At 30.1% G+C, this 15,784-nt stretch overlaps 1 protein-coding gene across 1 annotated transcript in view; it reads right to left on the bottom strand.

Annotated features, from left to right (window-relative positions):
* Positions 1–15,784, bottom strand: part of RIMS2 (regulating synaptic membrane exocytosis 2) — a 790,122-nt gene that overhangs the window by 203,152 nt on the left and 571,186 nt on the right. The window contains exon 16 of the mRNA XM_074202114.1: positions 3,214–3,314. Within this exon, the coding sequence (XP_074058215.1) occupies positions 3,214–3,314 (101 nt within the window). The remainder of the gene's footprint in view (positions 1–3,213; positions 3,315–15,784) is intronic.

The raw sequence follows: 15,784 nt of genomic DNA, 5'->3' as shown, positions 1-15,784 counted from the left end.
GTACTGGACTTCCTTATAGACTGCACTAGTAGATGTACTATTCCCTAAAAACTAACATCTTGCCAAATGCATGTGTTACATCCTCAAATCATAAAATATCTGATTTACTCAAAATAATCAGATATAACATTCTCTTGAGAACTTACTTCAATTAAATTGAGGATAATTAATATAAATTGTCAGTTGTCAATATAATGGGGAGAAAGCAGTACAATGAAATGCAGAAACAGAAAAGATAGAGCAAGTGGGACACATGAATATGGGATATATCAAAGATATCCTGGGGTCCAGATACTGACAAATCTTTTCCACAAGTCAGACTAACTTTGTACTTTTGCTGGTGCCTGCTTATAACCAGGTTATAAAGAGGGCTAGTGTATTATTATTTTGGATCTAAATTAGGATCTGATTTCCTGCAGCAGTACAGATCATTCTGTATTTGGATAAAGAGGAGTAGGATATTGCAGGTTATAACAAAACTACAAAATCTTGTTTGGTTTCAAGACAAATACATGGTCTTTCTAGGTTTGTAAAATCTGTTAGGGTTTGTACTTCAGTTTCATAGTCTTGAAGAATCCTTTATTTGCTGTTTTTCCAGCAAACTGTCTGTTTATGGACACTGTCAGAATTGTTGTATCTTTACTAGAGGTAATATCCATTTGTTCAGTGCTTGCAAGGCAGCATAATTGTATTTAGAGGAAAAGACTAATAAAAAATGAAAGCCATGATTAGCAGGTTTCTGCTTTCCAGAGACTATTCTTCACTTCAAAAATATGTCTGAGTTTTTAATACAAAGTCCTGAAATAATTAATTAAAATGAAACAGAATGAGGAAATATGTTTGTAACGGAAAGATAACTTGTTTTGGAGCAAAAGAAATTAAATTCGTATTTTAGCTTTGCTACTACTGAGTTCCTAGCTAACAAGTTTTTTTGTATTTCAATTTCCTCATAAAAATAAAAGGCTTAAATCAAAGTTCCATATCTTTAAATAATAAATGACCTCTCTAAGGTCCCTTATAGTTTTAAATTCTATGCTCCTTGGGGGTGGGCCTATGAATATGTGAAGAATCTGTGATATCATAAGCATAAGTCACTCTTGTTTTAGTAACTATCTTCACTAACATAGTACACAACTCATTTATGATACAGAAAGCTTAAAGGATTATATGGCTAGCAAGGTTAGAGTTGGGATTTCAACATAAGCATACAAACAGAATAATAGATGAGTATATATAATGCGCATATATATTATAGATAACTAGCTATTTATCACATGTACACATTTACATGTAAATATATATATCTTTCTGTTTTATAATACTTTAAAAGACTCATGATTTTATTCTTCCTAATGGGAAAAACCAACCAAAATCAGTAAGTCAGTCTCTGTCTCTCTCTCTCTCTCTCTCTCTCTCTCTCTCTCTCTCTCTCTCTCTCTCCCCCGCCCCAGTTGTTCACTTTTCTGATGATAAACCTCTCTAAATTTTCTAAAAATCTGGAATTCATATGGTAAACATGAAGTGTTGCCAGGTCATGTTTCTTAGGATTGTAGGCTATGAATAGCCTTAAGAAGCTTTCTATTCCAAATTCCTAGTTTTACAAATGAGGATACTAGGATCTAAAGGAGTTAAATAATGTGCCTAAAGTAATATAGGCAATAAGCTTTAGTGGCTAAATTTGAAATCAAGATTTGATATTATTCCCACACACACACACACACCATGTTGCTTCTTTACTTATAGGCTTTCTGGCTTTTAGTGACCTGTCAAAATTTCAACTCAACTCTTACAATCTTGAAATCATCTGAGATTACTTCCAATCCATGATTTAAACATAAAAGTTAAGATTTTAATATGGAAGAAAATTATATAATTTTATGTTCCTGATGTCTCATATTTATAGTCTATATATGTCTAAGTATACTCTTAAACCATAAAACATAGAAGCTAAAATACTAATGATAATATTAATATTTAAAATAATTATTGCTAGCATTTCTGTAGTCTTTTAAGTTTTTCAAAACATTTATACTGTCATATCTGATCCTTTTACAGGATTGTTGTTATTTCCCATTAAGGCTGAAAGACATTAAGTCTGGGTCACTGAACTAAATTTGAGACAAATTCAAGTCTTGCTGATTCCAAGTCTAGCACTCTTGAATATGATTTAGAGACTGTTCTTTCATAAAATCCTAAATAGAAAGGATTATCAGAATCCTTCATATTACTGTAGTGCTATACCTAGTAATGCTAACACATCTTTATTACTTTAAAGTATCATATAGATGAGAGTTAGCAAGATAAAATGCATCCTGTTTTCATATGGCTTGGTAGCTACATTTCTAAAAAAGTTTAATTGATTTTAAATTTATAAAAACTTTTCTTAGCTCACAAAAATATATGGCTTGTCATATTTGATCTCCAGGCAGTCATTTGCCAATATATAGACAAATTACCTCAGAGCCAGGGAAAATGATTTCAAGTCACCCTCTGAAACATAGTGACTATGAGTGACTCCTGGGCAAGCATTTAACTCAGTATCCCAAACAGGTCTCCAAGAACGGCAGTTATAGACAGACAATGGTCTGAGAATAGATAGATGTCATCTAATCCACCCCACAAAATTATGAAGATAAAAATGATATAAAAAGTAAAAGTATTTAAAAATAAGAGCATTAAATATCACTACTTTTATTAATATGTAACATCTTGCATTATAGTTTACTGTTGTAAATCCTGTCAATTGCTTTCAGTGCATGAACTTTTCTTATGTGGTAAAACTTTTATTTCCCCTTTGCTTATTTAACTAAGAATTAAATGAGAATCTATGTGAAACTATTATGATATTTTAAAATTCTGCATATAGGAAAATATAGGAAGACAATGGTAGCTTCTCAAAATGGGAGAGGGTAAAAAATTCTAAGTTGTTTAACTCCACAAAAATTAATAGACTTGATGATTCACTATATATTAAATGATTTAATAATATAAATTATCATCTCTAAACCAAATTTCATATTTAGCTGAATAATGTAAGATATAATTAAGGCATCTACATTCCTAAATGCTGAAAAACAATATATAATGTATGCTAGAACTTTTCAAACATCATCAGGTTCACTGAACTCAATATATATTCTAAATAATGTCTAGAACTATGTAAAAGACTTAGTAATTGATTATTTTTTACCATGAAAAAGAAAAATGCCTTGCCTTAGAATGGTAATCTTGTTCCAGTCTGGAATCTGATCCTGCTACCTGTTTGTATTTATTAAGTTTCATTTGGCGGTTTCTCTCTTCTATATCCATAGAACCTAGAGAGTAAATAAAAATCCATACAATTAGCATTCAGTATTGTTTGAATTTAAATTAATAAGTTTTCTAAAAGGATAAAAATTAGTCTGATCGTATTTTCACCCAAGATATACTTTTCCAATTCTAAATTTTGGTCAGGGTCTAGTTCTACAAAAATATGTATCCTCATCTTATGAAATAAGCATATGAATATTATATATGTGAAATTTTTATTTAATAGACTAATTCTATAATAGTCAAAATAACATAAATTTCAGTGCAAAGGAGAGCCAAAGAAAATATCAAGAAAGAATAATTTTTCTGACACACATATATACATGTGTATATATATATACACATGTATATAGACACCCAGGAGAATGTTGTGTTTACCAACACATTTATAAGGCTTAGAAATTTCCTGTGACATTTTACTGTGGAGATTTGAAGATTTTATCTAAATAATAAACTATCAGCAAATAAAGTAATAAATTTGAGTACTATAGATCCAGATTACAAAGTACAAAAATTACTTAAGAAAGAAATTTTAAAAAACAACACCTGACCCCAGGATTTATCATTTTGCCCCAGGTATCAAAAGAATATATGTCTACAGGTACTTCAGAATATCACTTTCCAGTGAACCATGCTTAAGAAAGGAGGAAATAGTGCTTTACTCAGTACACCTGGGAATACACTGTGCCAGTCAAAACAAAAAATAAACAAATAATCTTCTAGTAAATAAACAGAGAGAAAAAGAAAAAGAATGGGAAGAGGCAAAAAGCATAGTTGTAGCTCTATTATGAAATGTAAGTTAATGCCAACAGGAACTGGCACTATTGCAAGGTATATATAAGTTCAAAGTGAGCATATAGCTTCTGATTAAAACAAAAGCTACTATTTGTATATTTTTCTCTTGAACAATTGGTTTTTCAAATATGAAAAAGCAGCTTGTTTGTTAGCTTTTTGAAACTAGAAAACATATCCTTCATTCGCAAGGCCAGCATACAAGTTTTACCATGATAAAAGGAAAAAATTTGATATTATGAATATACACACTCTAATTCAATCTATAGAGAGATGCACACACACACACACACACACACACACACACACACACACACACACACACACACACACAAACAGACATACAGACTCTCAAACACCCTGCCCCCCATGCTTCAGTTGGGATAACTCTGAAACTGAAGTTTAGATATTAAAATCTTAGAAGTAGATATCTTGCCACTCAATGGTTTTTAGAACATTAAAATCAGAGTGGAGGAAGGAAAAATATGCTTATATGACAAAATAAGCATCAGTCTCTATTCTCAAAGACATTAACAAATGGATTTTAAATTTTTACTCTCTGACTTGACTAGTTTTATTACATAGTAGAGAGTAATTTAAATAACAAGTAAGATAAATTATTTTTAAATGTCAAAAGAAAAGAGAAACATACAATGATTAAGAAAACCTTGAAGAAATGTTTTAAATGCTTATATTAAAATGTAATTAAAGATCCTAGCAAATTTAAATCAACTCCAAATGCATACAATATAATTGTTAATTTTTGAAATAGAATGGTACAAAAATGGGAAAATGTCTTAACAGTTTCAATTCAGAGATAAAATATTTCCAATATTTTTTTCTTATAAAATGTTATTTATAAATTTCCATGAATGATATCAAGTACATATTATAAAAATGTTACATTCAAAAATTTTTTCAATTGAAATTCTGGGAGAAAAAAGACAGAATTGACAAAATAAGGAAAAGAGGTTGTGTCACAAAATGCAATGCTTTGCGTGTGGAGAGAGAAATGAATTTGGAATAAACAAGATTGGGGTTCAAATACTGCCTCAGATGCTTGCTAGATGTGTGACCTTTGGCAAGTCTCTTAATTCTTTGGGTCTCAGTTTCTTCAACTTTAAAATGAGAGGTTTGGATATGATGACCTTTAAGGCCCCTTTCCAGCTTTAAATCTTTAAACCAAATCAATTACAAAATTACTTAATATCGAACTGAAAGATGTATAGTGAAATTACATACTCATGATACAGTAAATATCAGTACTTCACAAGAAATTAGTTTAAGTCCTTTACCCATGATATACCAAGATTATTACATGAAAGTAAGAATCTTTAGAGGTTGCATTTAATTATTTTAGAGTGCTAGCATTTGAGCAGCTAAGTGGTACACTGAATAGATTGTCAGTTCTAGAGTGAGGAAAACCTGAGTTCAAAACTGGTTTCAGACACTTTACAAGCTGTATGCCTGGGCAAGTCATTTAACCTCAATGACCTCATCTGTAAAATGAGCTGGAGAATGAAATGGCAAATCATTCCAATATCATTGCCAAGAAAAACCCAACTGATGTCACAAAGAGTTGAACTTAAGTGACATTACCAAACAACAATAACAAGCTAGCAATCCAGAGGACTAAATAAGCTAAAAATAATCTTTGAAAAGTGCATAACATACTTCAAGAAATCAGAATAGAAATTGGGCAAATATGAGTTATTGCATTATTAATTTTTTAAAAATTTCTAGGAGCTCTGAAAAGGGAAGAAATAATTATCTACATTATTATTATTGTTATAAAATCAAACTATAAGAATTTTCCAACTCAGTATAATCAGAGAAATTTATTCATTAAGCATATTGAATATTTGCTTCAAAATAACATATGCTTTAAAAATGTTTTCAAGGAATCGGTGCCTTAATATGCATGGATCTAGGCCTATATTTCCCAAGTAATAAAAAAGTATCATTTCAATATTACTCAAATTTCCTTCATTGATACCTTAGAGTTGATTTAAATTGTGCTGGAACTGTTTGTATTATATATGTATTAATTCTATCATATGTATTCCAAATATTTTAGCATTTTTATTTGATTTGTGAAAAATCTTTTTTCAAACTACTCTATTAACTTTTCCAATAGTTTTAACCTTATGAGAATTCTTTATTTCTTTGATACCATCTTATTTTTAAATTTAAAAAAATACAGAAAATAAGCTACTAAATTAAGTAACTAAAACTGGTTTGGGGTTCAGATACTACTTAATAGTTCTACATATTTTCATGAAATAGTTAATACCTAAAACAATATCAATTACTGTAGATTTACTTCCTTCATATTAGAATTAAGTATTTTGTTGACCTGATTTTTAAGATTTTCTGAATTTAGTCAAGAATAACTTAATTTTCCTTCACTACTTATATATAATTTGGGTATCAATATATTGGAATTAGATACATGTAATTTGCAAGTTTGCTCAATTTTTAAAAATCAACAAAATACTTCAACAATTATATAACATTTACTCTAATGTAGGAAATTTCACTTTAACAAAAAGAACTAATTTGGCTGCCAATATAAGCAATTTAGGATAAAAATGCAAAGCTTGATGATGACAGTATTTATATATTGTCATCAATGAAAAATTAATAATAAATTTAAATACTAACTGCAAATTAATATCCACCTATAGGGTTAGGAATGATCAGATTCAGTGTATTAAAGCAGCCATTGCCTAGTTAGCCCTATTTATGTGCGCACTGCAGATATCATAAGTATGTAGGTCTAATGATTTCTGCAGTGTTCTTGAAAAAGTGAAAGAAAATAAGTGTGTTTTTCAAAAGCACACACAAACACACACACAATGCTCTTGGGGTGCCAGAGCAGCTCCATACCACACATTTGCTGGCAGTAGGGACACAGGTTTGGCAGTGATGTGATTCATCAGGTAGACTTCAGGGAACAGAACATGTTGATTGTCAAAGCAGGACAGTTGATTCAGTAATCCTTCTCGTGATCGTAATTGAAATGCCCCAATCTGGGAATCTTAAGGAGAAAATCCTTAAGCCCCAAATGCATGCTCATAGAAACTAAAAGAAAGGCTGAAAGGGATCTAAGCTAAATTCAAGAACAAGAATTTGTAGCTGTGGACCCAAGAGGATCTGTAGCAATGGGCCTTCAATCACATACATGATACCTGGGATGGTTCAATCAGGTTGATTCTCTTAATGAGCTATAAAATCATAGGCCTATGTAAAAACTTAATTTGAATCACTGGACTGGCATTGATTGAACACAAGACTAAACTGACCTAAGCAATTTTCTATGGTTTTTAAGCTACCCAAATCAAGAGATTCTTATTCCATATAAATATTATCTATCATACAGATATAATTTCTCATTGAGATTTAATTAAATGACTATTTCATCAGTGATGATAATATGATATTAAAAAGAATCTTAAGAGTTTTTTAAACTGCAAAACAGGAGTTGAATAACCTAATAATTTATAAAAGTTTTTATGTTGAAAATTTGCCAGTAAATTTAATGTTTAGAAGGTTTTAGTTTTATTTCTCATTTTATTGAAAGAGAAACTGGTTTGCAGCAATATATCTATTAATCATGAAAACCTGCATGATTGTTCTTTAAAAACTCTGTTTTCTACTTAATAATGATCATTTTAAACTAACTACAATTTGATGTCATTATGCCTATAATTATTCATGCAGTGAGGTCATATTTAATACAAATACAATTGAAATTAATGTATTAAATGGGATAAATAAATTAGAAAACTGTCTAGATATTTATATTACCTAGGCAAAGGGGAAAGACATTTGATTAAGTCAAATATTGTAATCTAAATATTTTTATATGATATCAAAAGCTACAAGGAATACATAAAATTACTTTTAAAGAAATTCATTTTATCATTATATTTTAGAAAGAAAAATGACAACTTTTTGGATAAATTACCCTACCTCAATTCCAATTCTCTGATTCTTGATTTTTTGAACTTTATTAAATAAAAATAATAAATATGAAATTCAACAAAAATATGAAGGACAGAATAAATGAAATTATAACAAAGAAAAGAAAATTTTGTACCATAGCAATAACAATGAGTAAAAATCTTAAATATTAATCCAGTCATATTTAATAAGCATGAACTCCTGAAAAATCTGACAAAGTTTATGTTTAAACTTCCAGACATGTTGGCATAACTTACATATACATTATGACAACCTACTGATTTCTAATTGCTTTTCTAATTTTCTTATTTGGACTTATATAACCTTTTCTGATATGTGTTGTATTTAAAAGAAATCTTTCAAAAATAAAATTTTGGTGGTGGTGCTGGTGGTTAGAAGGGAACAATTCTCTGTTGATTTGACAAACCTTGTGTTTTGCTAAGTTTGTACTGAAATAATTTTGAATTAATGAACAAAGAAATGAGGAGCAATAGCATATTGCTCTCAGTGCTAATTCTGATTTGATAAATAAAAGCATCAAGTTTGGATTACATTAGTTAATGAAAGCAATAAAATCCTTATTTTACAATAAGGACTAAAAATGATAAAGAAAATGACATGCAGACCAAAATCTTATGAATCTAGATATATGAAATTATACGTACTTTTGTTTTTGATCTTGAATGTTGGGCAGATTTAAATAGGACTTTACAAACTATAAATCAAAAATTAGATTTTTTATATTTTTTCTAAAATACAAATGGATACATTATTTTTCATAATAACACTTACTTCCCTTCATAAAAATAAAAGGTGAAAAATCAGATGCTATTGATTAAATTGTGTAACTTAAGATCACGTACAATTAAAATAGAATAAAAGTTGACTACTAATCATGCAGTGGCCAGAAGTTGAATAGTTCATTATTTAAAAAGATTAGTAAGGAAGGATTTTTTTTTCAACAAAATAGCTGTTTTTCACATTTACAAGGTCAGTTATGATAAATCATACTCTGCTTATAAAATATAATTAAGCATAAATAAATGTAGTTTGCAACACAAGGAAATATTCAATAAAATTTTGTATTATTTTAAAATAACACAATTTAATATAACCATTAAATATATAAACATGCATTTTCTAAATCAACTGAGGGACACTTTGGAAACTAACTGGATATTTGATTAGTATAAGTAATTGCCTCAAAATAGTTTAACATTGGTCAGAACAAAAACAGCTTTTGAAATTAAGAATATATACGCATATATACGTATGATTATATTTACATATATATGTATTTTTCCCAAATCACAAGAAATAAAACTTTAAAACCCCTATTTTAAATTCTTGCTAAATTTCTTTATTACTGGATAGTCAGATCAGAAAACAATGATTTCAATAAATGAAATCAAATTTATTTTCTTTTCTTTTTAAATAAAGATAATAGCATTTTTATTTTAACATGAGAGATTTTTTTATTAAAATAAAGTGTTTTTTAAATGATAAACAATAGAAATTAGATATAATTTGAAGCTTTTGATTGTTAGATAATTACAAAATGTGATAACTAGCAAAAATTTTCCTTAATTTTCTTTATTACTTGATAATATTTTTGTAGTTTTGTGATAAATAGTATTCATTACTAAGCTGTTCCATTATCTTTATTTTATTTTATTTTTTGAGGTTTTTTGCAAGGCAAATGGGGTTAAGTGGCTTGCCCAAGGCCACACAACTAGGTAATTATTAAGTGTCTGAGACCAGATTTGAACCCACGTACTCCTGACTCCAAGGCCGGTGCTTTATCCACTACGCCACCTAGCTGCCCCCATTATCTTTATTGAATGGAATCAGATTGACATAGTATTTTAAAATCAAGTTCAAAAAGAAAGCATTTGAAATTGTGTGGCATAAATTTGAAGGTTTTTTTTTCTTCCAAAGTGATTACTTTCAGTAATATGAGATACGAAAATAGGGTATTAGGGGTAAGCATGGATCTGAAGAAACAATGATTTAAAGATCTGCCTAAAAGAAGCTTTTTGTATTAATGAGACCCTGCTCACATATAAAATGGAAACTTCTTTGAGAGTAGATACTGTTTTGGTTTTTGTCTTTCCTTAGTCTACAGTTCAATATCACAATAGAAGTTTAATAAATGCTTAAATGATTTACTATCAGTGCAATGTCATTTTAGATTGAATGATTTAATATAGACTGTTCTATGATTATGGGGAAATCAAGAGTATTATTTTTGCAGAAATAACAGAATGTAATCCATCAACAAAAGAACACATCTAGAACTATAGCTTTTCACATTTTCAGAAGTGCTTTTAACTTTTCCTTTATCCTACAAATTAAATAAAACATAGTTAACACTTAAAAATATTAAAGATGCAAAATGACTTTCCTTTATATGTGTTGTAAAGTTATTTATCATTAAATTAATACATTATTCTAATACAATCAACTTAATTATCAAGAATTAAGTTTGTGGATAAATATATTAATAAAGTATTTAAAGGACCTTTATCAATTTAATATTTCAAACAAAGAGAGTAGAGTGGAATCTCAGAACATTTCTTTGCATTCTGAGGTCAAATATTCGTGACTTATGAGCTTTTGTTTTATGAATGCCTCAATTTAAAGACATTTCTCAATTCTCTACAACCTATCTTTTCAGTTTTTACTATACTTCACTCTGCTGTCCAAATAAACTGACCTTCATGGGGTTTCTCTATATAGAACACAGTTCTTGTTTGTGCTTTGCCAAGGTTGTCTCTTATGCTTATAATGCTCTCACCTCTTTACTTCTATCTCTTAGAATTCTCACCTATTTTTTGGGGGAGGACTTTCTTGGCAAAAATGGAATGCTTTTGCCATTTCCTTCTCTGATTAATTTTTCAGTAAAGGAACTAAGGCAAACAGAAATTGTCTGGGGTCAGATTTGAACTCAAGAAGACAAATCTTCCACATCTCTGGCCTAGCACTTTATGCATTGTGCCACTTAGTTACCCCAAATTGCTGCTATAATTATTTTTGTAAATATAAGGCTTTTGGGTCCTTGAGATACAGGCCTAATAGTGGTATTACTGGGTTGCTATTAGAAAATTTTTTCACTTATATATGACTCTTCATGACTCCATATGAAGTTTTTCTTGGAAAAGATACTGAAGTGGTTTGCCATTTCCTTCTTTAGCTCACTGTAGAAATAAGGAACTAAGGCAAATAATGTGAGGTGATTTGCCCAGAGTCACACAGCTACTAAGTGTCTGAGGCTAAATTTGAACTCACGAATTCTTTCCAATTCCAAATTCAATGTTCCATCCACTGAACTAACTAGCTACTCAATAATTCCCATTAACTGAATGAGTTGAATGAGTTCTAAAGCCTTATTTTTTTCTGTGTTACTTTCTAATAGTTAGAGCCTCCCTTCCCCAATACTTTCCATGCATTTTCTATTTACTTATACAAATACATTTTATTTTTGTGGAAAGAATGCAAAGCTCTTTAAGGACAGAGACGACTACATTTCTGTCTTCCTAGCATACAATATTATTAAATAAATGCTCATCTAACAGATAAACTCCTTCTTATTAAATCAGTCTTAACTGTAAACTAATTGAAAACTCTAAATTATTTTAAAACTGAGATATATATATATATTGCATAGAAAATTTTCTAAGTACTATGTAATTTTATATTGCTATTATAAGATTTTTATTACTATTAAAATATTGAAAATATTATTCTTTGTTTTTGTTACTTCTTTATCATATTTATTATCTTCCTTAATAATAATTTTTTAAAAATGAGTCAAATGATTAGCAGAGATTCAATTCACAAAAATAAACATTCAAAGAATATTCAAGCTCCTTTCCATGCAAATCTCATTAACATATCAAAAAGTATTTTTTCTTGGAATAAAAAAATATTGAAAGAGTTTGGGATACCATGCTAGCTGAAATCACTAATGGCATTTTCTTAGGGAGGTTATAGAGGAGGCCTATGGCAATTACAGGAAAAAACAATATTGTGCTGTGTTCTAAACAGTATTCTATACTCAAATTGTATAATTGAAGACTGGACAAAAGAGAGATTTGTAACATTCCAGTTAATATTAATGGTCCTTAAATCAAGCCCTCCAGAGCCATAATAAATCATATCCAAGGCTCTCATTCACAAGTAAACTGCCAAATAATTATTTTCATGCCATTTATATTGCTTAGTAACATCTGTGATGATCCAGTATGCTGAAAAATTTATAGCTTAGGTAAACATCAACTCTGTAAGAAACAGAAAATGTCCATAATTGAATCATGAGCAATTTGGGATAACAAATAGACCAATATATTTCCATTCTTTGCTTACCCCTTCCCAAGGAAAGTTTTTAATTTAATATACTTTTCATTTCATTTTACCTAATGGAAAGATTGAACCAACAAAATTATCATTATGGTGCTCCTTTCCAAAGAAATAAGACAGCAAGAGATTTCACAGGTCTTTCAATCACAGTCTTTTTTTTAAGGTTAATAAAGATGAATACATAATTTTTTTTACTTTCTTACTTTAGCAAAAATCATCTCCAATCAATTTAGAACTTATTTCAGTAAAAAAGTATTATTAATCATCTTTTAAAATGCAATATTCCTTTGAGGAAAAACTATACCTTCACATAATTTAGATAATATAAACAAGAAACTATTTTTACACAACTACTATTAGAGTTTCTAATAAAATTATAATAATCATCATATATAATTTTGTTGTACAAATACAAGCCAAATTAAGTGAATAACCTAGTATTTTTGACTATAAGGTGCTCATTCTCTTATGATACCTGAGAACAAATTTAGTGCAGAATTATTTAATTCATAAAATTATCTAAGCAATCAAAAAGAATTAAGGATCTTTTAAAAAGTTCACTCAATATGTCTTTCTTATATATGAATGATGTAACAATTGATTATTTTTCAACCTCTTGGTAAGGTATGTTAGTCTAAATTTTAGAAAATAGATTTATTACAAAAAGAAAAGTGAAAATTGCTAAAACCTGCTAATGGCTCTGTTCTTTCCTTCTTTTATACTATTCCACTTGGTGATCTCATCATCTCCCAATGCTTCAAGAATCATTTCTATACAGATGACTCTGAGATTTATTTGTCTAACCCTAATCTCTACTCTTGCTCCTGACCTCTAGTCTTGCATGTCAAAACTGTGTATTAGATGTTTCAAAAATAAATGTCCCAGAGATATCTAAAACTTAACAAGTCTAAAACTGAATTCATTATCTTTCTCTCAAATCACTTCTTCCTAACTGCCTTATGACTTTCAGGGTACCACTATGCTCCCTATCACCTAGATTTGCAATCTCATGTCCCATTCCACACTTCATTTTCTCTCAATCCCTTCCTTCTCTATATTCAATTAATTGTCAAGATCTTTGCAATACGCCTATGTGCACCACTTCTCTCCTTGGGCATTGCTAGTAAACTGATACACACACACACACATACATATATCCATACATAGATACATACATACATACATACACATCCACACACTCAGATTACAATACTTTGCCAGTTTAGTCTCCTATCCTCAAGCTTCTCCCCACTCTAAATTATCCTCCACTAAAAATGAACTTCCTAAAATGCAATTCTAATCTTATCAATCTCTAATTCAATGCTCCCCATTACTTTTGGGATCAAATATAAAATTCTGTTTGGTTTTTATAGTCCTTCATAACCTAGTCTCTTCTACTTTTCTTACATTCTACTTCCCTCCAAGTACTCAATAATCCAGTTGTTTCAGCCTCCTTATTTATCATATAACTGAGCATTCCCCTGACATTCCACTAATGTCTGAATTTTTCTGCCTTCTCATTTCTATCTCCTCCTACCTTCCCAAGTTTCAGTCAAACCTGACCCAAAGTCTTATATTCTTCAAGGTATCTTTTTTTGATCCCCATTAATGTTAGGACTTGCCCTATGTGATTATCTCCAATTATTGTGTAAACTTTTTTGGCACATGGTTGTTTGCATGTGATCTCCTCTTTATGCTGAGAGTCATGTCTGTTTTTGCTTTTCTTTTTATCTCAGCACTTAAGCACAGTATCTGGCACATAATAGGGGCTTTAAAATACTAATTGCCTTACTTTTTATTAGAAGGATTTGCATTTTGGTCTCTGAATGCCTCATATCTGTACAGGACCTTGCCTTTCACTGTGAGCCTCAGTCTAAAGGTAAAAACCTGTAATATATGACTTTTCATGAAATTTTGACAATCAAAACATTCTTTAAAAAAAACATGATTTGAAGCCTTCTGGCACCTTGGGATAATTAATCTGATTTTACTGTGGGATGTAGATTTCTCAATTATGAATTATTATATACAAATGATAGATTTCTGATTTGCTATAGATCATACCTAACAAAGCTAGCAAAAAGGTATTTTCCTAGAGTCTTGCAACTCAAATCAAAAGGGTTTTGAATTGAAAATAGAGAGAAAAATGCTTACATATATTAAAGAAACTAGATATTACATAGAATAGTAGTTGAGACACACAGATGCTTACAGGAAACAAAATCCAAGAAAGGAATTAATAGAAAAACCCAAGATTTCAAATGTTAATATACAAATGAACAAAGTTCAGATAATGGCAAGAGAAATTAAAGGGACCAAATGACCTCCTTGGCAATAAGATGAGATAAGCTTCATTAATGGAATGTGATGATAGATATGCTTTAAGAAAAATATAGTGATCTAAGAAAATCTATGGTCATAAGAATTGCAAATGGTGTGGAGAACATTTAGGGAAAAGATCACAGGATCAGAGATCTAGAGCTTAAAAGAAACAGAGAGCATCAAGTTGACTTGAACACACAGCTTAGTAAGTGTCAAAGTTTGGATTGGAATAGGCACTCCAAATTCAGCACTTTATCTACTAAATCATACTATCTTTAGAGTAAGGAAGGTAGAAACAAGAAATTTGGGGTTTTTTTCTTTGTCATTGGATAATACTACAGGAGATGAGAAAAAAGGAACATAGTTAAGTCCAGGAAACCAATTATGAGTCTGATATTGTGTTATAAATGGTAATAAAGGGATATTTCAATTGCCCAACTATCTGCTAGGCATCTTTCTCTATTCCACAATCATTGTGCCAGAGCCATACTTTGTCTCCTATTATACTTTTATTAGAGAGAGAGTAGCTAGTCCCAGATCCTATTCTGAGTATTGTATAGTTGCTTACGCCACAGATCTGGATGAGGTATCTGGGACTTGGTCCGTTCTTTCCTGCTTTCTTCCTCACTACAGATCTGAGATAAGCTAAATAAAGAGCACCAAATCTCTCCCTTTCCTCTGATTCTATCTCCTAGTGGTTCAGCAGGGCAGGGTTGTTTGTCTCTGTTCTCTCTCCATCTCCTAGTACAGCCACTTACTAGGAATTGTCTTTATTCTTTAGTGTCACTATGATAGATCTCTTTGCAAATCAAAAGATTGGCTTTATCTCTTCTGGAGACTTTGAAGATTTGCATGGTTTGCTGCTTCTTGTGCAGTCACTTTTTGGCTAATTGGCTTCATGCTTTCCTCTGAGTATAATTACCATATAAATATATATATATATATATATGTCTTGCATGTAGTTGTTTGAATGTTGCCCTCCCATCCACCCAATACTGAAATGTGAGGAACTTGAGGAACTTGTTTTTGCCTTTGT

This window comes from Macrotis lagotis, chromosome X (genome assembly GCF_037893015.1).
Source record: "Macrotis lagotis isolate mMagLag1 chromosome X, bilby.v1.9.chrom.fasta, whole genome shotgun sequence".
NCBI classification, from domain to species: Eukaryota; Metazoa; Chordata; class Mammalia; order Peramelemorphia; family Peramelidae; genus Macrotis; species Macrotis lagotis.
This window is presented reverse-complemented; position numbering and strand designations above follow the sequence as displayed.